Genomic DNA, 23,593 nt, shown 5'->3' with positions numbered 1-23,593 from the left:
GAGACTGCTCTGAGAAACAGCTCAAGCTCTATCACACTGCCAGGGTTGCATGAGGCCATCAAATTCCCCATACGCCTTCTCCCGGGGTGCAGAGAAGTGACAACGACAGCCCCCACCCCTGCATCCCTCCGCCCCAGGGCTCTGCTGCACACAGGCGCTGCTGGCACCTCCGCGCACGGCGGGGACAGCACAGGGACCCCAGGCTGGAGGAGGTGACACCGCCCCACCTCCAGCCACCTGGGATCCTCTTCGCCTTGCAGAGGAAGCAGGAGACACCAGAACTCACCCGGTTTGTCAGCGCCACTGTGTCTTCCCCCTGCTCTTCCCTCCCAGTGCCATTACGCACACAGCGCTAACTGTTAAGCCAGATCTCCTTTGCAAGGCTGGATCTTTTACAAGCTTTCCAACGGCCTCGTAGCACTAGGAATAATTTCGGAGCATCCTTTTGCCCCACTGAATTGTCACTGAGGAGGAGCTGAGCGCTATCACCCGCACGGGGTGGCTCCGCAGGCTCAGCTCGTCCAGCAGCCGCCTCTCGGATTCACAAAGGAACTACGGGATTTTAGCCCCGTAAAAAAAATGTGCGTGTCCCCCTGCCCTCCCCTCCTCAGGCTCAGTCTTAGGGGATCTTGTAGTTCAAGGTCCAGGAGTATTTAGTGGCCCAGGAGTATTTAGCGGTCTTGGAAAAGGCTGCAAATAAGCAACAACCAGATGTCAGGTTTCGGGTTAACACGGTATACAAGCATTTCCATAGCGCTCAGACTGCCATACGCTACGTAAAGGATACACCATTGCTAGATCAAATGTAATATCTATTTATTGGAATAAGAACAGACCAGGAGGACTGTCCCTTTCCTCGCCTCAGAAAGGCTCAGAGATGCCTTCCTCGGTAGTCACAGGGAACCAGCACGCAGTCAACCACCGGGGCCTCTCCCAGCGTCTGTCCCAGGACGTGTGTCCCAGCTGAGGATGGCTTAGGTGCTAAAAGTGATGCAGCCAGGATCACGCTGACCGGTCGGAGGTGTATGTCACCCCCACCGAGCACCCCGGGAGCTTCTGAGGGTCCTGGGCCACCCAGGGACAGGTGGTGACAGGAGGTGATATCTCCAGGAGGTGATGTCTCCAGGAGGTGATGACTCCAAGAGATGATGTCTTCAGGAGGCTCAGCTCCAGGCAGCTGAGCTCAATGCCAAGATCATTTTCCAAGGTACTCCAGGGAGCACGATGCTTCCCCAGGTCAGCAGGGAACCCTGTGACCAGCCCGGTACCATCGCTGACACGGCCAGTGAGCCACGGGCAGAGCTGAGGAGCAGGCGGTGGGGCGGGTGGGCACACAGGGACGGGTTCCTCATGGACTTCCACGGGGCCAGGATTTCACCTGAGCTGTTTAAGAGCCTGGGGGATTAAATGCTGTATCCCTTGTCTTGTTAGAGAGAGAGAGAGAGGAGAGTCTCCTGGCACCAGACTTGGCATTTAGAGAGGTTTGCCCTCCCCCCCCTCCGCCCCCCCTAACACTTTCTCTCACCTTAAAAATCCATGTGCAAAGCAAATGTTGGACTCGCTCAATCTATTTTAAACGCCACCACACGTGCCCGGCCCTGAGCCTGCCCGAAAGCATCACGAGGCGAGGGGGGAACGCCCTTCCCGGGAGCCCCCCCCAGCTACAGGGCATCCTTCCCGCTGCCGGGCTCTGCCTCCCCTCTCCGGGTGCTGCCGCCCCACCGGCACGGCCCCTCGCCCCCCACATCGCTGGAAGGCGCTCCCCCCACAAGCCTCCGAATGCAGCTATTCAGGCAGTTTTTAAGCTATGTCCATCTGTATTTACACACTTTTTTTTTTAAATTAATTTAAAAATTTTGTGGTTTTTTTTTTTTTTAACTAGCTCTTAAATTAACAGGAAAAACTGTATAAATATATATATATATACTTTTATATATATATATGTATCTTAATCTAGCCAACCTGCGGCTACTGCATTTCTTAAGGGTCACAGGGTCGGTGCTATTCTTGCAATCTCAAGTTTCCACGATGATGCCTTTTAAAATAATAATAATAATTATTATTACTATTTTAATACCTTTAAACTCTATTTATGACTTTCTTCTCTATTTATTTCTCATGTAGTATTTTACTCCTGCCCATCCGTTGAGTTGCGATTCCCTGCCCTGGGCTTGCCTTCCAAGCTGCAGGCCTTGTCCCCCCTCCCCTCCCCTACCCCAGGCCACCACCAGAATGTCTCACAAGCCCCCGCCGCCCTGATGCCCTCCACGGCGGCGGTGGCATCCTCTGTGGGCGCAGCACCCGGCTCGCTGGGCTCTCTCAGCCGCCCCCTCCGGCCTCAGGGAGGTACCAAAACGTTTCTCCCAGGAGTGGTCCTGGCCCTGGTGCCCCGTAAGGTGGGGTGGGGTGGGGGCTGCCTTACGTTGCCCATGGTTAGAAACACCCAGAGATGCCAGAGAGCTTTGAGGTGAGGAGGGGGTGAATAGCGAGAGCGGCACAGGGTCCCAGCACCAGCTAAAAAGCATTTTGGGTACCACTCGCTGCCGAATGCTGGGAGGCACTTCTTGCCTACGAGCAGTAGTTAGTGCTTTGGTAGCAACGGCAAACCGGCGGTGAAGCGGGCTTGGGGTCCAAAACTCCAAGGGCTGCTGTGTCTGAACAAGCTGAAGGAGAGGAGCGAGATGGGGGGGGCCAGGTCAGCCCTGCCCACCGCCCGCCTGCGCTCCTGGCAGCCCCCCCCAGCCAGCGGCCAGGCGCCTGCTGCCTCCTCTTGAACGCGCTACTCGGTTCAGCTCTCACCGCCCCAGCGCCTGCCCAGGGAGAGCCCATGGGGGGAGAGGACCAAGACAGCCAGGTGAAGGAGAACCAGCCTCCCCCTCTCCTCCAGAGCCCAGGGCAGCGTGGAAGTGAGCGTGCATTCCTGCTGGAGCGTGCATCCCTTGCTGGAAAATGCATCCTTGATGGAATGCACATCCCTGCCAGAGCATGCATCCCTTGCTGGAGCACACATCCCTGTTGAAGCATACATCCCTGCCGGAGCACACATCCCTGCTGGAGCATCCCTGATGGAGCACACATCTCTTGCCGGAGTGCACATCCCTGCTGGAGCATCCCTGCAAGAGCGCGCATCCCTTGCCAGAGCGTGCATCCTTGCCGGAATGCACATCCCTGCTGAAGCGTGCATCCCTGCCGGAGCACACATCCCTGCCAGAATGCACATCCCTGCGGGAGCATCCCTGTCAGAGCACACATCCCTTGCTGGAGCGTGCATCCCTTGCCGGAGCACACATCCCTACCAGAGGACACATCCCTGATAAAGAACACATCCCTGCCGGAGCACACATCCCTCCCAGAGCACACATCCCTGCCAGAGTGCGCATCCCTCCTGGAGCACACATCCCTCCTGGAGCGCATATCCCTGCCGGAGTGCACATCCCTACTAGAGTGTGCATACCTACTGGAGCACACATCCCTACTGGAGCACACATCCCTACTGGAGTGTGCATCCCTGCTGGAGTGTGCATCCCTCCCAGAGCACTCATCCCTGCCAGAGTGCACATCCCTACTGGAGCACACATCCCTACTGGAGTGTGCATCCCTGCCAGAGCACTCATCCCTGCCAGAGTGCACATCCCTACTGGAGCACACATCCCTACCCGAGCTTGCATCCCTGCTGGAGCACACGTCCCTACTGGAGCACACATCCCTGCCAGAGTGTGCATCCCTACTGAAGCACACATCCCTACCAGAGCATACATCCCTGTTGGAGCGCGCATCCCTACCGGAGCACACATCCCTGCCAGAGTGTGCATCCCTACTGGAGCACACATCCCTACCGGAGCATACATCCCTGCTGGAGCGCGCATCCCTACTGGAGCACACATCCCTGCTGGAGCACACATTCCTGCCGGAGCACACATCCCTAATGGAGCGTGCATCCCTGCCGGAGCACGCATCCCTAATGGAGCGTGCATCCCTGCCGGAGCACGCATCCTTCCCGGAGCACGCATCCCTGTCGGAGAACACATCCCTCCCAGAGCGCGCATCCCTGCTGGAGCACGCCTGGCCCAAGCCGTGAGCGTGGGCAGGGCGCCGGGGAAGGCCACGCGTGGTGATGACCCAGCACGTCACGCCTGAGGTGACAGAGCTGCAGCACACTTGGCTTTACCTGCCCCTCGGGGACGCAGGGCCGCCGCGCTGGGTTTCTCCAGCTGCATTTCTTCCGTGTTTTGGGAAGGCGAGGCGCGTTTCCCTGTTTCCCAGAGCAGACCCAGAGCAGGCAGCATGTTGTAAAACACTCTCCAAACAAACACAGGCCAAAAAAAAAAAAAGAAAAAAAAAAAAAAAGGTTAGTTTCCTGGAAAAAGGTTTGAAAAATAATCAAGCAAGAGACAGAGCCCCAACGTGTTTATTTTGCTGCTCTGACTGACACAGCCAAAAAGCAAACAGCCCCACGGAGAAATTTAAACCCAGAGGGGAAGGGGAACGGAACGGGATGGAAAGTCATTCAGCCCTTTGCAGCTTCCCAAAGGAGCCGGGAGGAGGTGACGGAGTGGCCTCGCACCCCCTTAACTCTTTGCTGGTGACACGGTTCCCCACTCCCCCCCCGCCCCCCCGACATAGCTAGGTAGGTAGGTAGAGCTAGGACTTTTATACTACTGATTTTGAAGGACAGTTTTCAATGTATAATAATATATCGGTTTAGGCGTGCAGTGTTCGAAAAGAGAGACCGGGAGAAAGAAAGAAAACGAACCTCAATCGATATTATTGGGTTGGTTGGTTTTTTTTTTTTTTTGTCGTCGTTGTTTTTTGTTGTAAAATATTGTAATCTTGTATAAACGCAACTTTTTTTTTTTTTTTTTTTTTTCTTTAGCTTAACAGCCTGGGGTAGGACTTCCTGAAAAAAAAAAAAAAAAAAAAGGATAAAAAATAAAAAAAAAGTTGTTTTCAAAAGTTCAGAAAAAAAAAAAAAAGAATAAAATAAAAAAAAAAGCATTAAAAATGTTGCCATGTGAGGTTTGTGCCATGTGATGTTATCGCCTACGCAGCCATGTATTACCAGTTCATTACAGCGGAATATTAAAAAAGAACAAACAGTCTTGCAGCTTGGTTCTTTTTATCTCTTTTTTTTTTTGTTTTGTTTTGGTTTTTTTAAGTAAGTTATTGCACTTGGAGCTTTTTTGTTTTTGGTTTCTTTTTTGGGGGAGGCTGGAGGAGGGGGGGCTGGAATTTCTGGGCGCCGATTTTTATTTTTCCGCTTTTCGAAAGGAATGGCCTCGCTGGGAAGGTCCCCGCTTCCCAGCCACCCTGGCCGGTGGTGGGAGGTCACAAATACTGCTGTTGTCGTGGTTCCCAATAAACTCCTCTCTCCTCTCCGCTGCAATCCGGCTGGTTTGTTCCTGACTCATGACAGATGAAACGCCATCAGAGGGGCCTCCGAAATCTCACCGTTAATTGAAGTTGGCAAAAAAATACTAACAGTGCCCTTTTGAACTGCTGACGCAGTGCAGAATGGATTAGCTGGGGGTAGATTAACAACAGGTGGCAGCTCACGGGCCGCTGCCTCTCCTCCCACAAAGAGATGGGTGACGGCCAGCAGAGCATCCCACCAGCCAGTTCCCGGCTAACCAGGGCCATTCAGCATCCCCGCTAGCCAGCACAGGGGGCACCGTGGCCACCGGGAAGAGAGGGGGACGGTCTCCCTCACTTACTGCTCAGGACAGGACTGCCCCATCTCTGGAGGGGTTCAAGGCCAGGCTGGATGGGGCTTTGAGCAACCTGGTCTGGTGGGAGGTGTCCCTGCCCAGGGCAGGGGGTTGGAACTGGATGGTCTTTAAGGTCCCTTCCAATCTAAACCATTCTGTGATTCTGGCAGAGCTTAAGCCTCGCCGGGCTCCTGCAGGACTGCAGCAGGTAATCCATCAGGGCTGACACACAGAGAAGAGACTGACTTGGCAACAAGATGCTGCAGAGCCTCGGCCACCCGGCTCCACCGCAGTCACACTCGGAGACCGCGAGCTCTCCCGAAGCCCAAAGAGAAAACACCCAGGGCTGGCAGTGGGAGGACCCCCCACTTATCCCCCAAATAACTCCTTTCTCCCCCATTCCCACGGGTCCAGTCAGACTCCTTCCACTCCCAGCTCCACTTTGGCAGAGGTCTCCAAGCCTCACCCACCCTCTCCTCCACCACGGCTCTGCCAGGCTCCCCAGATTGAGCCCTCTGGGCTTCGCGTCTCCCCACCGAGGGAGGGCTCGTTTCCACCCCATGGGTTCCCAGGTGGTCTTGCCCCATCCCAACATGGGGAAAAACAGCTTCCGGGAGGGCCCTTTCTGCTGTTTTCACTCCGGGCATAAACTGAGCTGTGACTCCCATCTCCTTCAGACTCCACGGACCCACCAGCACAGGCAACAGTAGGAGCCCAAGGACCCGCATCCAGACTCTGGGTGAACTGGAAAGTGCCCACCACCCTCAGGCAGAGCTGAGAAGGTGCCCAGCAGCTGCCACCAACAAACCCACCGAGACCCATCGAGCCCCTCTGGCCTCTCCCTTCCTTCACCTGGGAGCGTCAGCTCGGTTCAGATGGAGCATGGCTGGTTTCCATCTCGCAAAGAAACGGATAACGCAGGTGCTGTTGCAAGTTTATCCGTTCCTCTCACTTGCAGGAGAAAAATTCCTTCCCTCCCCGAGCACTCAAAGCCAGATTCTCCAGATGTTGGCAGAGTTCAGGCTGTTGAGAGCCTGCAGCCAGTTTCAGTAACGTCCTGGTCGGAGGGGTTTGCATCAGAAATTGCTCCTGGCCTGAACGTTGCCAAAGAGCTAAAAAGTCTCTCTCTAAACTCCAGGTAGCGGCAGGACCCAGGTGAGAAATGTGCATTCTTTTCCTGAAGCTCTACTTTCCCCGCTGGCATTACAGGAGTTGCTTAAAACCACATGGAAAAAGTTTCTCTCCAGGAGACGTGGCCACAGCACCCAGGTTAACGCGTTCCTTCTCCGCTGGAGAACATGACTTTGAGGCAGGGCAAAGTTCGGGCAGTTTTAATGAAAAACAATTTTTTTTTTTTTTTTTCTTCCCGTAAACTAAACAGATTTGCCTTTTTTTTTTCTTCCTCTTTTTAAAAGCCGGTTATTAACCTTTAAGCAGATGGATGGAGAATAATCTTCTCGCTGGCAAGGAAGGCAACAGCCACGCAAGGTGCATCTACTTAGGGCCAGCTGGAGCCCACATGGAAAGGTGTTGCATTTTATCCGAGACAAACAAGTGTTTATTATTTGTGAAAGGATCTTCCACTTTCTCTCCCTTTTCAGTTCGTAACTTACTCGCGGGGCAGGGACAGATGCTCCGAGTTAGCCATCTGCTCCTTCTGCCGCAGCCTTGCTGGATTCCTGCATCTCATTTTACGGGTCCTTTCTGCTCCCAACCTTTTCCTTTGCCTGTTTGTAGGGAGCGTGGCAAAGGGGGTGTTGATTCCCTCGGTCCTGAAGGGCACCCACCACTAACAGCACCCAGCTGAGACCTGGTCCTCCCTTCGAAAGAAAGGTTTCACAAAAGAAGGAGCTCTAAGTTTTCAACCAGACAGACCAAGAGTGTTTTTCTTGAGTGTACAAGCACACAGAAGGGAAGGTAGAGCCTTTGGCCTGAAAACCTCAGGTATCTTTCCCAGGGATTTATCCATTGGACAAACACGAGATGGTCACACCAGGCAGGTGGGGATCCGCAAGTGGCACTTTCCAGTCGGTCCCAAGCTTTGGCTTTTAGTTAGAACCACAGAATGGTTCAGGTTAGAAGGGACCTTAAAGATCATCCAGTTCCAACCCCCTGCCATGGGCAGGGACACCTCCCACCAGACCAGGTTGCTCAAAGCCCCATCCAGCCTGGACTTGAACACCTCCAGGGATGGGGCAGCCACAGCTTCTCTGGGCAACCTGGGCCAGGGTCTCACCACCCTCACAGCAAAGAAGTTCTTCCTGAGATCTCATCTAAATCTCCCCTCTTTCAGTTTAAAACCCTTGTCCTTTCCTGTTCCCCCTTGTCCTGTCACTCCACTCCCTGGTCAAGAGTCCCTCCCCATCTCTCCTGGAGCCCCCTTCAGTTCAGTTCTGCTGGTTCCTATTGCTGCATGGAATGGGGATGGGGAGGCAGAATAGTTATGCTTCATCCTTAAAAAGCACAGGGTGCAACACCAACCGCGTCTCGTAACCACACAGGAAAAACCTCACAACCCAAGTTCTTCACACCTTTGTGAGTCACACAGTCCAGCTTTCACCTTTTTCCAGTCCCCCGCCAACTAAAATTCAGGATAAAAATCCAACAGATGCGACTTAATAATTAAACCGGTATTTTCTTTTTCTTATGCCGCTGCAGAAATAGTCACAACACGGATTATTTCTGTTCCTAGATGCCTGGTTCTCCCCTTGCCCAACTTATCTGTTGTCTGCCCCCCGTCCCGCATCGGGGTCTGGGCACTGATTCAAGTTCATAGACCTAATGAAATCACAACCAAGTTCCATCGATCTCAGCCCGCAGCCACCGCGGAGTTGTCCTGCTTCTCCGGGGCAGCAGCACTTCCTATTTACGCAAGTAAACAGGCATTTAGAACGAGTAAAGGAAATTTGAAGGAGAATTACCGGCTCCTTTTCCAGACAAATGAAGACGGCAAAAAGGCAACCTCGCGGGGAGAACCTTTGAGCCGCGCCGTTCTCGGTCGGAAAACTCCCCGCGTGCTGCTAACTCCGCGCCACTCCACTTAATTGCCTCAATTGTCGCTGTTATCCTTTAATGGGAAACATAACTCTCTTTCAAAGCGGCCGCGAGAAGCTGCAGACAGGGGAATCCTGAAGATCAGCAGAGGTGGGACTGCAATACAGCCGTTCCCATCAGGCTGAAATTACACAGAGCGCGCACCAGGAATGTCTCCAAATGGCTTCAAGCCAGGGCAGGCTGAAGCACACCGAGACTGAGAGTCAAGGCTAACGGTCCTCTATCTTGGTACTGAGCTACCCAAAACTCCAAAAAAACCCCACCCCAACAGTTCAGAAAAAAGGGTGGCCGCTCCGCTAAAACCAGGCTTGGGATACTGGTGTTCTATCCTGGTTTTACCCACCCAGCTCCCAAGGCCTCACAGCTTCTCTCCAGTTGTTCATCTCCAGTAACGGGTAAGAGGCAGACCTTCCTCAAGCAGAAGGACCGTGAAGCTCAACTTATTGTGCTCAGCGGTGGCAAGTGGCATAAAAAGAACCTGCACAGCCCCACATGCACTCCCAACAGCATGAGATACAGCTGAAGGATCCACCACCCAACAGTAAAGCAAAAGGGCTTTACTTTAGGCTTCGGGAAGACCTTAAGAGCCCCTTCCAGTCCCTAAAGGGGCTCCAGGAGAGATGGGGAGGGACTCTTGATCAGGGAGGGGAGCCATAGGACGAGGGGGAAGGGTTTTAAACTGAAAGAGGGAAGATTTAGATGAGATACCGGGAAGAAATTCTTTGCTGTGAGGCTGGTGAGACCCTGGCCCAGGCTGCCTCGCGAAGCTGTGGCTGCCCCATCCCTGGAGGGGTTCAAGACCAGGTTGGATGGAGCTTTGAGCAACCTGGTCTAGTGGAGGTGTCCCTGCCCAGGGCAGGGGGTTGGAATTGGATGATCTTTAAGGTCCTTTCCAACCCGAACCATTCTATGATTCTATGAAAAGTGTTCGAGCTGATTTTCCTGCTAAGCAAATGCCACCTCTCTCTACAAACCGCTGTCGGCAAGAGGTCCGAAGCGACTAGTTGGTTACGGAATAACATTCAGATCCTACAGAAAGATGCAAACAATACTGGGGGTCAGAGATTTCTGGCAGTTTGACAGAAACAGTTTCTTTCAGCCTAAAAAGAAAAGATCCCCAAGACAATACAGGTGGAACATCGGCCTACTATTTGCTCTGATCTCCCCAACTCTTCAGGACCAGACTGAAGCTGGCAGATGGACCAGCTCGCTTTCTATCATCATCTAACACAGCTTTGCAGAATGTTCTTTTTTTCCCTTGCATTAAGTGCGTGGAGGAGACCATCCACGATTGCAAGAAATACCTGCAGTTTTAATTTACAGAAGAACATGCTTTGCGGCAGTCCTGGTAAAATTTAAACATGCAAGTCTTTAAGAAGAATGATGAAAAAAAGCCGCACTCCCTCTGGCTGATCTCTGGTTGGGGCATTCAAATCCCCTTTTCTCATCAGTACCATCAATTTTAGTTTCTCTTTCCTGTGTTGTGCTGGAGCCCCGTTACAACAGCAGCTTCCACGTGAAAGGTCTGGCCACATTTAGGCAGTACTAATCAAGCTGGTTCTGAGATCTTTCCTGACCAAAAGGTGCTCTACCCATGAGGAGTCCCCAGGGTACCAGACATTCATTACGGAGGGCACTCATGGCAAATTTTAAAGGTATTTTAACATTAAAATCACCCACCTGAATTCATTTTCACATCTTTCAATATAGCATTTTTTCCAGACTGCTCAACATTCACCGATCCAATCTAAAAAGCAAAACGAGCCAGAAGCACTGAGCAGCTCTTAAATCCCACCTTGCAGTTAGTTATTTTGATATCTGCACCTCCAAGGCCCTGGAATCGATAACTGGCAGGGAGAAACTGCAGTAAAGCATATTTGAACCGCACCAGTGGAAGCGCAACAGATGGCAGGAGGTTCAAAAGCAGAAGGTGGGACCTCCTGTCCCAGGGACCAAGCTGCAGCGCTGCTGGAAGCAGAGAGCTGCCGCCACCCTGACGTCCACCACCTCAATGGCTCCTCCAAAGCTCTTCTCTCAAAAGCACAATTCTTCAACGTTTGCTGTCTCTTCACCAACAGAGACAGGATCTGTTCCCTATTTCTCCAAGATAAATGCTACTGTCAAATCTTGGCAGAAAATTAGAGTAACAACTACGCTCTCCAAAAAGGTGACGGGGATGAATTCGTGCAGAGCAAACTTCTACTTCAAAGACCAGCTCCAGCCATGGGAAAGACAAAACATCGACAGATCTTTCTAGAGTACACCGTGGATATTTAAGTTTAACGCAGATTTATGTAGCAAAACAGCCTGTCACTGCAATTCTCCCTTCTAAACGCACCCACGTTTCCTTGTGCAGCTCCAGAAGTGAAACACAACAAACAATCCTTGGATTTACCTTTTAATATACCAATATTAACCTTTTTTTTTTCTTTTTTGAGAACATATACGCGATGAAAAGTTAACAATGATCTTAATTTAAAGATTGACCACAAACCCATTCCAAATCAGACATACAGGTACATCTTATCTTTACAGATCTTGCATCAAGAACATCACAATTATAAACCTAGAGGGGAAGTAGGCCATTTTATTTTATTTATTTATTTATTCTTTACAGTCAATTGCCCAATTGTCTCCCTGGCACAAACCAGAGACAAATCGCCACTTAAATGACATGGCCCTATAAAAGCAACTGTAAAATGCCAAAAGGACAAACCACGACGGATAGGGGTCACTGGGCACTTTGTGGAAGGGGAATCCACTCAGATGCTTTGGGATGCAGGCACAAGGACCTGCTGCCTTTTTACTGGCCCAGGACTATAGACCTAAAAGTTTAGGAGGGTTGCTTGGGCTGCCTCCACCTAAAAATATGCCACCAACTATTTCAAATCCTCCGTGTCTTTTAAGACGCTGTGCAAAATGCATATTTTTTAGTGGCTGGGAAAGAACCAAGAAATCACAGCAGCTTCGCAACTCTGTGTAAGGAAGACATTAAACTCAGTTAAATTGCTAAGCCCTGCCAGGCTGAGATTGGCCCCAAAAGAACAGCCCAAGCTGAGGTGACAACTGCGTTGTCACAGCCACCCTTTTAAAGCAAACTTCTCAAGGGCAATACGCTGGTATCTCCCAGTGCTCCAGCACCAGGACATCAATCAAGAGGAAGATCCAGAAAGAAAGTTCATGTGAATGAACCTGAGAGGCTGCAAAGGAGAAATAGCGAGTGACAAACCTTTTATCTTGTGACACCCACCGTTGCAGACAGAAGTTGTCACCGCAGCAGCCATCCTCCTAGCACCCCGACACCCCCTCCCCACAGCAAGGCAGGAATGGAAGGCAGACTGCAGGGAAAAACATTGCCTAGCAATTAAACATTCCCAGAGAATCGGCCGCTGCAGTTTACAGGCACATCCCAGGGGAGTTATGAAGCGAAGCATCCCCTCAGAGCTATTGTTCCAATATGATTTTCATTCCCAGCACATCCACCGCACTGGGCAATAAGATAAGTCTTAGTGGGGGTGAGACAAATAGGAGCAGATGTTTCCTGTTTCCAGCCTGACTTTCATTTGGTTTCTGTCACCGCTGCCTATCCAGCTTAGGAGAGGGGGTGAACCGTGATGCCTAACACTTGTCCTATTGTTTGGGGTTTGGCAAAATCAGAGGAATAAGGTTGCTCGCAGCAGAACAGAAAAACAGCCCATCAAGTAGGATGTGTCTGTAACGGTCAGCAACGGAGGTTTCAAAAGACAGTGAAATCGCCCTTACCTGGTAACAAACGTTTTGTCAGCGGAGCTGGAACAGGGGTTCCTTGCTCAGCCCAACTTGGGATCATCTTTAATATCGAAGGGCAAGAGATAATGGTCCGGGCAATTTTATTTCTAATTTTGCTGCTTTTAATTTTCTATTTCGGGTTAATTTCAGCATTGAGACACAATTCCAACGCCCTTAAGAAATGTAAAGCTTCTCCAAAAGCCTTCCTAAGCTGTATGTTTCAGTGGCGGCAGGTTCCTTAGTTATTACAAGCCAAGATCCAGGAGTTTTTCCAGCAATGGTAATTTAGGGTAGTCTGTAAGTGTGCATTAATAGTGTACCTGTATCCCTGGCACACTGAAGCTGTAACTGGGAATTTCTGTAAATTTAAGTGTTTTACAAATCAGTACTACAGCACCCTGCTTGCTGAAGAGGATTCAGATGTGAAAATCCTACTTCATTGCTCTGGTTCTGCGTGTGCCTGCAATGTAAAACTGTAACGTGACCACTGTTCTGATAATGAAAATTGAAAAAAAAAAAAATACAGCAAGGCTGAAAGATACATCTTTTATGTATAACACAACCAGTTTCGACAGAGTCACTGCCTCTTGCATGGTGGCGACAGAAAACCTGAGATTTATGGAGAAGAGGGGAAGCAATTGGAGCTCTGTCCTGCAGGTCTCTGCTTGGAAGGGGAACCATCCTCCCAGCTGCTGTGTGTCTCCGTTTGCATCAAAATAATTTAAGTAACAAACCGCTTTGCCCTTTAAACCACGTGAGGACACACAGATTTTTGCTGCTGATGTTGTAAAAAAATAAACATTTGTCTCATTATGCAGGAAAAAAAAAAAAAGATTATTCGTTACACAGTTACTTAAGACAACAATTAAGCGCAAAAGCCAGAGGCCCACCAACTGCACGAACAATGAGCTCCTCCCAAAAGAGAGCAGAGATACATTGCAGGCAGTTGCTTTGAACGGATGGATGCTTACAAATCAGAGAACTCCAGCAGATTTGATAGAAGAGGGCATTCATGCCAGTCAGACCACAGAGAGCGAGATTTTGGTTTATTCTTTCAAGTGCACAGCCTCCTTTGGAGAACACCGTGTGCCTGCCATTTCTGGGAGGACCCATGAATAGATTCAATCCTCTGTGAGCACTGCAGAAGCAGTCGTTCAGCTTTCCATGACATCTTTGCGCAATGTAAAGGGAAGATAACCTACCAGAATAAAACATTAATTCCCATCTGCCTCAGATGTAACCTGCTCTCAAGCGACTTTTGTCTTCAGGGCCTTCTATTCCCGATAGCACCTTTCTGGCCACCTTTTTCATCGCTCAGGTTTGTCTCACCACCGCCTTTACAAGCTGCCGATATTGGGAAAGCTCTTCAGTTTTTCAGGAAAGTCATCTTTGTACAGGACAGGGTCAGCGCGGTGCTCCACCACCTTCAGAGGCATGGTCCCGAAGACGGAGGCGAACTTATTGATGCATTCAGATCTGGTGAAAGTGAAAAGCAGCGTAATTAAGAACCCAAACAACCGGGCTGGCTGGCTACCAGCTCCCGCACCAATATAACCGGTAGAAACCTTCCCTCTCGCGCTTGGAAGCATTTCAGCCAGTATATAAAAAGAGAGCCCCACTGCAGAGAGAACTGAAAAGAAGGTGGTGTTCTTTGATTTATCCATTTAATCACAGAGACGAGCAAGGGGATGCTGGCAGCAGCACATGTGCACATGGAGGTCAAAGCTTCCCTTCTCCCTCCCCCCTAGAATTCCAGTCATTCTTAAAGCAATGTACATGCTGTAAACCAGAACAGATTAACCGCCAACATGTCTCTTAAAGGGCCACTGTTGGGTCAATTTGGCTCATAACGAAGGTTTTGCAAAAAGCAAGCCCTGCTGCAAATGGGAGTTCTAAAAAAAAAAAAAAAAAAGAAACAAAAAGAAAAAAAGGCTGGGTTTTATCAGGCTTCTTCAGAAGCTCTGTCTTTTCCCACAAAAATAAACATGCCTCAGTGTACAGGCAGACGTGATTGTAACTTAGAGGTGAAACTGAATAAAAATCTATAAAATGAAACCAACTAGCTTATTTTCCCTGTCTAAATAAAGAGCGACTGAGCAGTGAGGCATCACATCAGCACAACAAAGGTGGGGGGACCACTGGACGACTTTCACTTTTAATAATCTCAGGTGTCAGCAATGCTGCAGGAGGGAAGAGCCACGTGCTTCAAAACCCCAAGCAAACGGATGTTTAACCCCACATCGCTCCTTTAACTCTTTCGCTGAAAGGCACGGTACCTGCGGAACCAAAGGCAGAGGAAAACTTGGCTCATGTCACCTCAGCTAAGGTTAGCCATGGACTTCATAAAATGGCTTTTAAAGACCTTCAGACACCAAGAGTCCCGACAACAGTCCCCGACACGTAACAGAAGACAGCTACAAGAGAACGGGTCACATTTCTTTTGCCGTTCGAAAGGGAAAACAAGAAAGAAATGAGTATTCGGACTCAGCTGCAGGCGGTCCCAGAGCAGGTCTCTCGCTTTCCAATCACTGCACCCCTCTCCCGACCCCTTCGAAGGGTTAGGGGGTCACTACGGCTCCAGGATAATTTTCCTCACCAGACCCGGTCAATCACACCAACCGAGTGTGACAGTTTTGTGACGGGGACTGCTCAACACTGCCCCAAACACTCTTTTGAAGTAGATGGGACGGCAAGACTGGTTTTCAAAATTAATTCCTCAGTCTCTGAGCCATCCCCTGGCTCCCTCCCTGACTAGAGTAAATGACTGGAGAACACAAAGCCTGGGCTATTCAAGTGCTACATCTCTTCGTAGCTGTTCCAAGCTATAATGGTCGTATTTTGGGCCATTTTCTGGCCTGAGAAAAAGTGTCAGAAAACTATTTCACACAGGTGATACTTGAATAAAATATTCAGTGCAGGTAAACGCAGGTATTTCACTTTCTGCTACCTTCTTACCCCCTCATACTTCTTCCTGCCCCCAGATTCAAACCTTTGGACTAGAAAAGGAATGAAAAGGGATTCAGCGTGTAAGAGGAAATTCTGTGTAGTGGGAAGCAACCTCCAGAGCCGGCACAAGCACTATTTGCTCCAGGGTAGTACAGATCTGAAACAGCATCGGGCAGGACTGAAGCAGAGAGACCCAAGTAGCTGTTCAAGGTCTTGCAATAAGGAGATGAACCATCCAGAGGGTGAGCTTTGGGCACAGAAAGGTTATAATAACAGGCAGAGGAGGAAGTGATGGTGCCTCTGTACTGGGCACCGGTGAGGCCTCACCTCGAGTGCTGTGTTCAGTTCTGGGCCCCTCACTGCAGGAAGGACATTGAGCTGCTGGAGCGTGTCCAGAGGAGAGCCACCAAGCTGGTGAGGGGTCTGGAGAACAAGTCCTATGAGGAGAGGCTGAGGGAACTGGGCATGTTTAGTTTGGAGAAGAGGAGGCTGAGGGGAGACCTCATTGCCCTCTACAACTACCTGAAAGGAGGGTGCAGAGAGGTGGGTGTTGGCCTCTTCTCCCAAGGGAATAATGACAGGACCAGAGGAAATGGTCTGAAGTTGCGGCAGGGGAGGTTTAGATTAGATATTAGGAAGAATTACTTTACTGAGAGGGTGGTCAGGCACTGGAACAGCCTGCCCAGGGAGGTGGTGGAGTCACCATCCCTGGAGGTATTTAAGGAACATGTAGACGTGGCACTTCAGGGCATGCTCTAGTGGCCCAGATTGCTGGGTTGGTTTTTTTTTTTGTGTGTGTGTATATGGTTGGACTTGGTGATCTCAGAGGTCCTTTCCAACCGTGATGATTCTGTGATTCTGTAACTGAGCGTTTTCTCCAGCAACACTAAGCAGCTTCTGTTGCCTTCAGGACATGCCCAACGTGAGATACCTTAAAGTCCTGTGATTCTCAGAGAAGGTCAGACTTCTACATCATCTGCTCCTCCTGAGAAACGTGGCTAATGATAATCCACGTTGTGTGTATTGGAGAAACCTCGTAGCAGGAAAAGCAGAGCCTTCGCCGGTGAAGAGGGAGATGCGCTGGGCTACGTGCGCGTGAAAAGTTTGCACAGCTGCTGGCCCTCACTGGCTTCTGGAATATAAGAATCCTCCTGGTGTAACTGGTTTAAATCCTGCCTCTGTCAGTGGTGACTGAAGGACATTGTAATGTAACAGCTGCTGGGTGGCCGGTGTGAAATGAATTCGTTATCTCAGGGCTGCTGCCCGGTGGGCAGGTGGCCACGTCAGATCAGCCATTGTCACCACCAGAACTAAGCAGCACCCTCAGAGCAAAAGACAAAACTAAATGGGTAGCGGAGACAAAAATTGACCTCTCTTCCCTCCAGAGGCCATACCCTCCAACCAAAGATGAGGTCTTATAAGAAAATATCAAGATGGAATCCTTCTACAGCCAAACTTAACTCTGGTGGCAAGACCATTCGAGCATACTGGTACAACAGCTTTAACCACCAAGAAACCACTCTGCTGTTAAAGAAATGAAAAAATGAAAAATGGAAAAATCAGTACGTTCTAATCACTCTGGCTGAATCAGAAAAGTTAGTCCTCAGGAAATATCAAATTCAAAGATGAGAAACAGGCTTTTTGAGATGATAGTAATGTCATACACAAGCCACAAAATGTGTTCAAAGGTAAATCGCCTCTTTCCCAAAATTTCATCTCTTGCACTGAACTAAATTACTTGAATTCCAAAGCCTTTGCCACTTTGGGACAATATAAATCAGAAAGGCTATCTAGAACATTAAACATTCAAAGCTGGGTAGCCAAGAGAACATAACATGTCATCTTAACGTGGAGGGAAGGTGTTTTTCTTGGCTATGTTGATAGTACAAATTTGCGAAACTAACGGAGGCACGTTTGCTTCCAAGAACTATTCATTTTTTATCTTGCTCTGTCGACAATATCAGCTGTGCTCAACAAGGACTTAAGATTGTATGAACGGAGAAATGGAGAACCCCGTTGTCCCTGGCACACCTGGTGAGCTTCATGTCCATTAAGGTCTCTCTTAATCGGTAGCTTCTCCCTTGTAACCCAAATATTTTTTGGCAGGGTAACTGCACCTGCAGCCTTTGGCCAACTCTTACCCGGCCAGTTTGCCTCCTAAGGGAATGGCTTCCTATTCCAACTCTAACGAATATTTACATGTCCTAAATAAGGCACAAAGCAGAAGTAGCTCAGCCCTTCGTTGTATTTACTGAACAGGCAGTTGCCTTCTAGGCTGCATTTTACAGTTCTCCATTTTTGAGAGCCAGATGCAAAGGTGCTAAAGGCAGAAAACTTGTTGCCACTTAAATAGCACCTGTAAGTGCAGGGATTATGAGATCCTCCTACAGCTTCTTCTGTGACCTGATGGAAAGGCTAACCTAGGGCAAAAGAAGGGGATTTCTTGGTTCAAAAGCTTTCTTTAGTTAATATATTTTATTGATGGAGCTTGATTACCCTGGGGACTAAAGTCTTTATTTCTCTCAGAGAAATTACACAGCAGGAAGAACAGCAGTGTTGGCTTTCCCATGATTTGCAGTAAATATCCTTCAGTATTGATTAAAAAAAAAAAAAAAAAATCCCTTAATAAGAGACAGAGTTCAACGGTACCACCTTTCCTTTGTCTCTGCTGAGAGCGTCCAAAGGCCCAACAGAACCGGTGAGTTACGTGTCTCTCCTGGCCAGATCTCCCCAACTGACTTCTCAAACCTTTCACACTTACAAAACAATCCTCAGGCAGTTGCCAGGCATCCGTCTGCTATTTCTGAAGCCGAAACCTAACGCTAAATGTCGTGCATGCCCATGACAACCTTCATAAACTGTTTGTTTCATAAACAGTAGGTTGAGCCCTGGATATCCAGGCAATTAATGAGCTCGGACAACCTGCTTGCTATTTCAGAATGACGAAAAAAGTAGTAAAAAAAAAAAAAAAAAAAAAAGGAATTGGGCACTTTGGGGAGGTGCTAGTGAAGCTGATAATGGCTTTTTGCCTGATACCCCAGGTGTTGTTCTCGGTACCCAACACTGTAAAGTTATCTGTACAAAATTATTTTTTTATAATATGACAAAGATACACACACTTTTTCCATTCAGCTTCTTTCCTGACCCTAAAAATAGCTAGTGTGTGTACACATACATACATATATATATTTATGAGCCGTAAGAGCCTTAGTCACTGCTAAATTAGGAAAATTTGTTCTAGGAGTTGCTATCATTTATTATCCACTTAAAATCAATAGCTAGCTTAGAAGATTAAAAAAAATAACCAAACCCTTTCAGATTTTCAAATAACTCCCTTATATTGAAGGTAGACAGTAACAGCACAGGGTAAGAAGGGTGTAGCCTGCAGTTTCAGTATGACCTTCAAAATGAAGCCTGAACGCACCCAAGCTGTAGATCCCCCTCAGATCTCCTCCACCCAGACTCCATCCCAGCACGTATTCCTCTGGCTGGGCAAATAAAAGTATGTGGATTTGCCGTCAAACTAACATTTCCCACAACCCAGTTATCTCCAGTGTTGGAAACTACAGAGAAGCGAAGCAAGGGTTTAAAGATGTTCTCAATAAACTGTCAGTGATACTTTACGCTGAGGACACAAGAATTGCTGCAGACGTGGAAACATGACCTTGACCCCGCATCATAATGCACTTTGGAGCAAAAAGGCACTTTTTCATCTGCTGTTTTTATAGTGTTTACCTTAATGAGAACCTAGTTCATGACCAAAATTCCTGTGTGCTGTTGTAATGCCGCTAGTATGATCACAGGAAAGCTCAACTGGCTTCAGGTAGTCCATCCTGTAAAGCCAGTGCAAAACTTCCATACACAGGACAACCTCTTGCGCTTCCCCTTCAGCTAACATTTAAGATCTACAAAGCTTCCAGACCCTTTCTTAAGAAGTTTTCTGCAGAGTAATTTTTACCATCTCCCTGGGGGATGTTTTACATCTGACTTGGGTATGCCTTTTTTTAAATCTAGTCTAAATTCTTTGTCGCTAACCCTGGCGGTTACGCCCTTCAATGCCTAGCGTGATGCTCGGTTAATAATCAATCAGCCAAGCACTATGTCAACCCGTCTTTTAAATACCCCCAGGGATGGTGCCTCAACCACTGCCCTGGGCAGCCCATTCCAAGGCTTAATAACCCTTTCAGTATAAACATTTTTCCTAATATCCAATCTGAACCTCCCCTGGTGCAACTTGAGGCCATTTCCTCTTGTCCCATCGCCTGTGACTTGGGAGAAGAGACCGACCCCCCCTGGCTACACCCTCCTTTCAGGGAGTTGTAGAGAGAGAGAAGGTCTCCCCTCAGCCTCCTTTTCTCCAGGCTGAACACCCCCAGCTCCCTCAGCCGCTTCTCACGAGACTTGTGCTCCAGACCCCTCACCAGCTCCGTTGCCCTTCCCTGGACCCGCTCCAGCACCTCAATGTCTTTGGGTGAGGGGCCCAAAACTGGACCCAGCCCTCGAGGTGGGGCCTCACCAGTGCCCAGTACAGGGGGACGATCGCCTCCCGAGTCCTACTCATCACACTGTTCCTGATAGAGGCCAGGATGCTGTTGGCCTTCTTGGCCACCTGGGCACACTGCTGGCTCATGTTCAGCCAACAGTCGACCAACACCCCCAGGTCCTTTTCCACCGAGCAGTTCTCCAGCCACGCTGCCCCAAGCCTGTAGCGCTACAGGGGGTTGGTGTGACCCAAGGGCAGGACCCAGCACTTGGCCTTGATGAACCTCATCCCATTGGCCTCGGCCCATCCATCCAGCCTGTCCAGGTCCCTCTGCAGAGCCTTTCCACCCTCCAGCAGGTCGACACTCCCGCCTAACTTGGTGTCATCTGTGGAACTTACTGAGGGTGCACTTGGTCCCCTCGTCCAGATCATCGATGAAGATGTTAAAGAGAACTGGCCCCAATACTGAGCCTATTCTAAATGCAGGCGAGACTTTATTTTTCTCACCTCTTCCGCTGGTCTCTCCCAGCCCTATGGCTGCCCCTGCTTACCCCTTGCAGCCATCCATTCTGTGCCTGCAAATTATTTTTCCCCACGTTTGCAGGAAAGATGCGATAGCCCAAGAAGCCTAAGGTGAAATGCCTTTCTCAGTCCTAGATCTCAGGTTAATTCCACCTAATAACTAGTAGGTACATTTATTGTCAGATAGCCCTTTTCAAACACAGGTGGGGAAAAGCTTTGTAAAAGTAAAGAAACTTTCCCTTATTTTACACATTCAAAAGCCAAGGCAGAGGGAAGTTGAGTGTCTTGGTCAAGCCTGGGAAGCCATTTTACCGTAAAGCAGGGATCGCAACCCTTATGCTTCCCAACTTTCAGTATTTCAGTCTAAACATTCACTGCCTCTTCAAATGCATACTTCATTTCAAAATTAAATTCTCACAAAAATATAATAATACTGCTATTGTTAAAAAACGCGACATGCGATTGTGCAGGCAAATGCCCTTCATTAGTGGAAGCAATGGAGGAAAGGCATTAGTGGAGAAAAGACAATGTACAAACATAAATTCAAGTAACATTATTAATAACTTATATCCTTCTTGCCTGGTTTAAAAAAAAAGAAATCTCATACTCATTACAGTTGGTGTTCCATGGTAAAACAGAAACATGGTATTACTGGAAGTACTGCCAACAACCTGAATTTCATATACGTGTCCTATAGGCTTTATAGCAAAGCTGCTAAAAAATGTGCCCTTCTACAGTCCTTTCTTGTAGCAGTCCACTTTTCAGCATCACATCATCCATTGTGGGAATGACTTACACTGATCAAATCCATGCGACGTTCTTTCAAAATTAGTAATTTACAGAAATATAATCAGTGAGCATTTTTGATCCTAATTTAACGAGACACGGGGTAAGATTCTAGGGATCAGGACAAGGCAATCAGGGGAATAAAAGTTGGTCACTCACCTTTCCACCATGTGCGTCTGGTCCAGCGATAACCCATCAATTGCCGTGCATTCTGGACATTTGAACTTCTTCCGTGGGGTCACCTGCAGAAAAGGCATGCCAGATATCGTCAAATATCAACAGAAGGGACATTAATCTCCTTGCACGGAGAGCAGCGCAATACCTCTGAACACGCCTGCAGTGTAACCCGAGCTGTCTCCAAAAGGGGGGGGTGGGGGTGGTGGTGGTGTGGTGTTTAAAAAAAAGAAAAAAAATGAAGAAAAAAGCCACTCCATTCCTCCATTCAGCTCCATCTGGCCCGGCTGACTGCAAAATTCACAGGGGCCCAATAAAAACGGCTTGGAGGGGTTTTTTCCCTTCTGTAACCGAAAAGAAGTGGCGATGACAAGCTCCTTAATTCCTGTTTAATGACTGTTTTCTCACTGCCAAGGTCCCTGTATAAACACCATTTGTTCTTGCAGCCATAACAGCGATGAAATATAGCTTCCCATACTCCACCGTAACGTTAATCCAACAGGCGCTCTTTTGCTCACTCCAGTTAATAGCTGACTGGCAAACTCTGCGAGACTCCCCGAATTGCCCAGAGGTGCCAGATTACTCTGCCGTGCCCTCATACGGCTCAAGAACTTTTTCAGCAAAAACACACACTTTATCTTCTAAAGACTCTTCTAGGAAAGGCAGCCACCAGTCCCAGTAAATGATGACTGACAGCTGGGAAAACGGACCCCGCTAATTGAAGGAACGCCTGGTGGCCTCTAAATCTCATTCCAAGTTGACACACTTGGAAATGAATGTACAGAGCGAACGTCCAGACCTGAAAACGTGTCGAAACATGTCAGGAAATTAATTCCGGGATAAAAAAGTTCATTTAAAGCTGATCGTGCAATTAACATTCTTGCAATTAACATTCCTATAAATCAGCTGTTGCCAGGCCACGACGGAGCGAGCTGTGGACAGTTGGCAATTTCTTTCCTCTAGTGATGTCAAATAGTTAAAATGTATGTACGTGGGTGTGCATACACACACACATATATATATATATAGAGCTATCATTTAAATTACCTTTTTCAAACCTCATCTAGATAGCTCAAATAACCACCAGAAATAACTGGTAAAAACCAATTCTCTGTTCCCAGTTAGCACGGAATTTTTACTAAAAGGGCTTTTCTTCCCTGGAAGGAGAACAAGACACCGCACCAGGAGTAAATGAGAGAAAAAGGAGGATGAAGTAATACACTGAAGCCTACTAAATAAATTTATATGAGTACATACATCGTGGTTTTAACCTTTGTAAAGCTAAACTGCAGCAAAGTCCCACCTTTATGACTGATTTGCCAGTGACGTTTGCCACGAGGAAATTCATGGCAATATCTTCGCAGTTCATATGAGCATCCACCCAGTTCTTGATGTCTCCAGGCATTTTGTAGGTGTAAAGGTAGTTGAAATACTGTAGGATAGAGGGAGAAAAGATAATTTTAAATACAGATGCCGTAACTATAAGACTCTAAATATTTCAGTCACTGAACAGCAGGCAGCTAATGATGGTTTATGGGCAAACTGTGATACTACCTTCAGCCAAGGACTACTTTAGCAGATAGAAGATCATTTTTGGGTGCTTAATTGCATAATTACACCTTTCCCGACCAGCACACCAACTTTACAATCGGTTTTCTTTTCTTAAACTGCTGGCTACAAAGCTACGTTGACTGTAAAATTCACTGTGTAGTTCCAGGTCACGCAATCTGGCAAGAGTTCTTCTGGAAGTTCATGATGGTACACTCATGATGGTAAGTTCGTGGACGGTTTTACTTCACAGGCAGAGACACATCAGTTGTTTCCGCAGCAACTGAGAGAGGCTTAGGGAAAGTTTGCAATCCGTTCTCTGATTGTTGTAGACAACATAATCCTGGCACCAAAAAACACTCCCAGAACAGTGATAGAAACACATACAGCTCTTTACAAAAGGTTCACGTTGTCGTATACTCCAAGTTGTATATTACCTTGTGATAAAACGCTGCTCCGGTGAGCACCATTGAGACTTCATTGGTCCATTCCGATTCGTATTTCCATTTGTTCATTTCGTGGTCCCAAAGGTGCAGGCGGCCTGGATATCCAACCAACCGGTCAGGGAACTCTCGCCAAACCTGAGGAGGAGGAAGAGAAGTGACAC

The 23,593-nt window shown here is 48.4% G+C and overlaps 1 protein-coding gene across 2 annotated transcripts in view; it reads right to left on the bottom strand.

Annotated features, from left to right (window-relative positions):
• Positions 1-4,795: 4,795 nt before the first annotated feature.
• EXT2 (exostosin glycosyltransferase 2) overlaps positions 4,796-23,593 on the bottom strand; it is a 93,622-nt gene continuing 74,824 nt past the window's right edge. Inside the window, exons 11-14 of one of the 2 annotated variants that reach the window (XM_074150034.1) lie at positions 23,424-23,567; positions 22,742-22,870; positions 21,424-21,506; positions 4,796-4,897 (exon numbers count right to left, since the gene is read on the bottom strand). In XM_074150034.1, coding sequence (XP_074006135.1) covers positions 4,870-4,897; positions 21,424-21,506; positions 22,742-22,870; positions 23,424-23,567 — 384 coding nt within the window. In that variant the 3' untranslated portion in view covers positions 4,796-4,869. Of the gene's footprint in view, positions 4,898-11,146; positions 14,004-21,423; positions 21,507-22,741; positions 22,871-23,423; positions 23,568-23,593 lie in introns of those variants that run through there. The other variant, XM_074150033.1, reaches the window with a different exon arrangement.

Source organism: Numenius arquata, chromosome 6 (assembly GCF_964106895.1).
Source record: "Numenius arquata chromosome 6, bNumArq3.hap1.1, whole genome shotgun sequence".
In the NCBI taxonomy this organism is placed as follows: Eukaryota; Metazoa; Chordata; class Aves; order Charadriiformes; family Scolopacidae; genus Numenius; species Numenius arquata.
The sequence above is the reverse complement of the archived record's forward strand: the minus strand, read 5'-3'. Positions and strand labels throughout refer to the sequence as shown.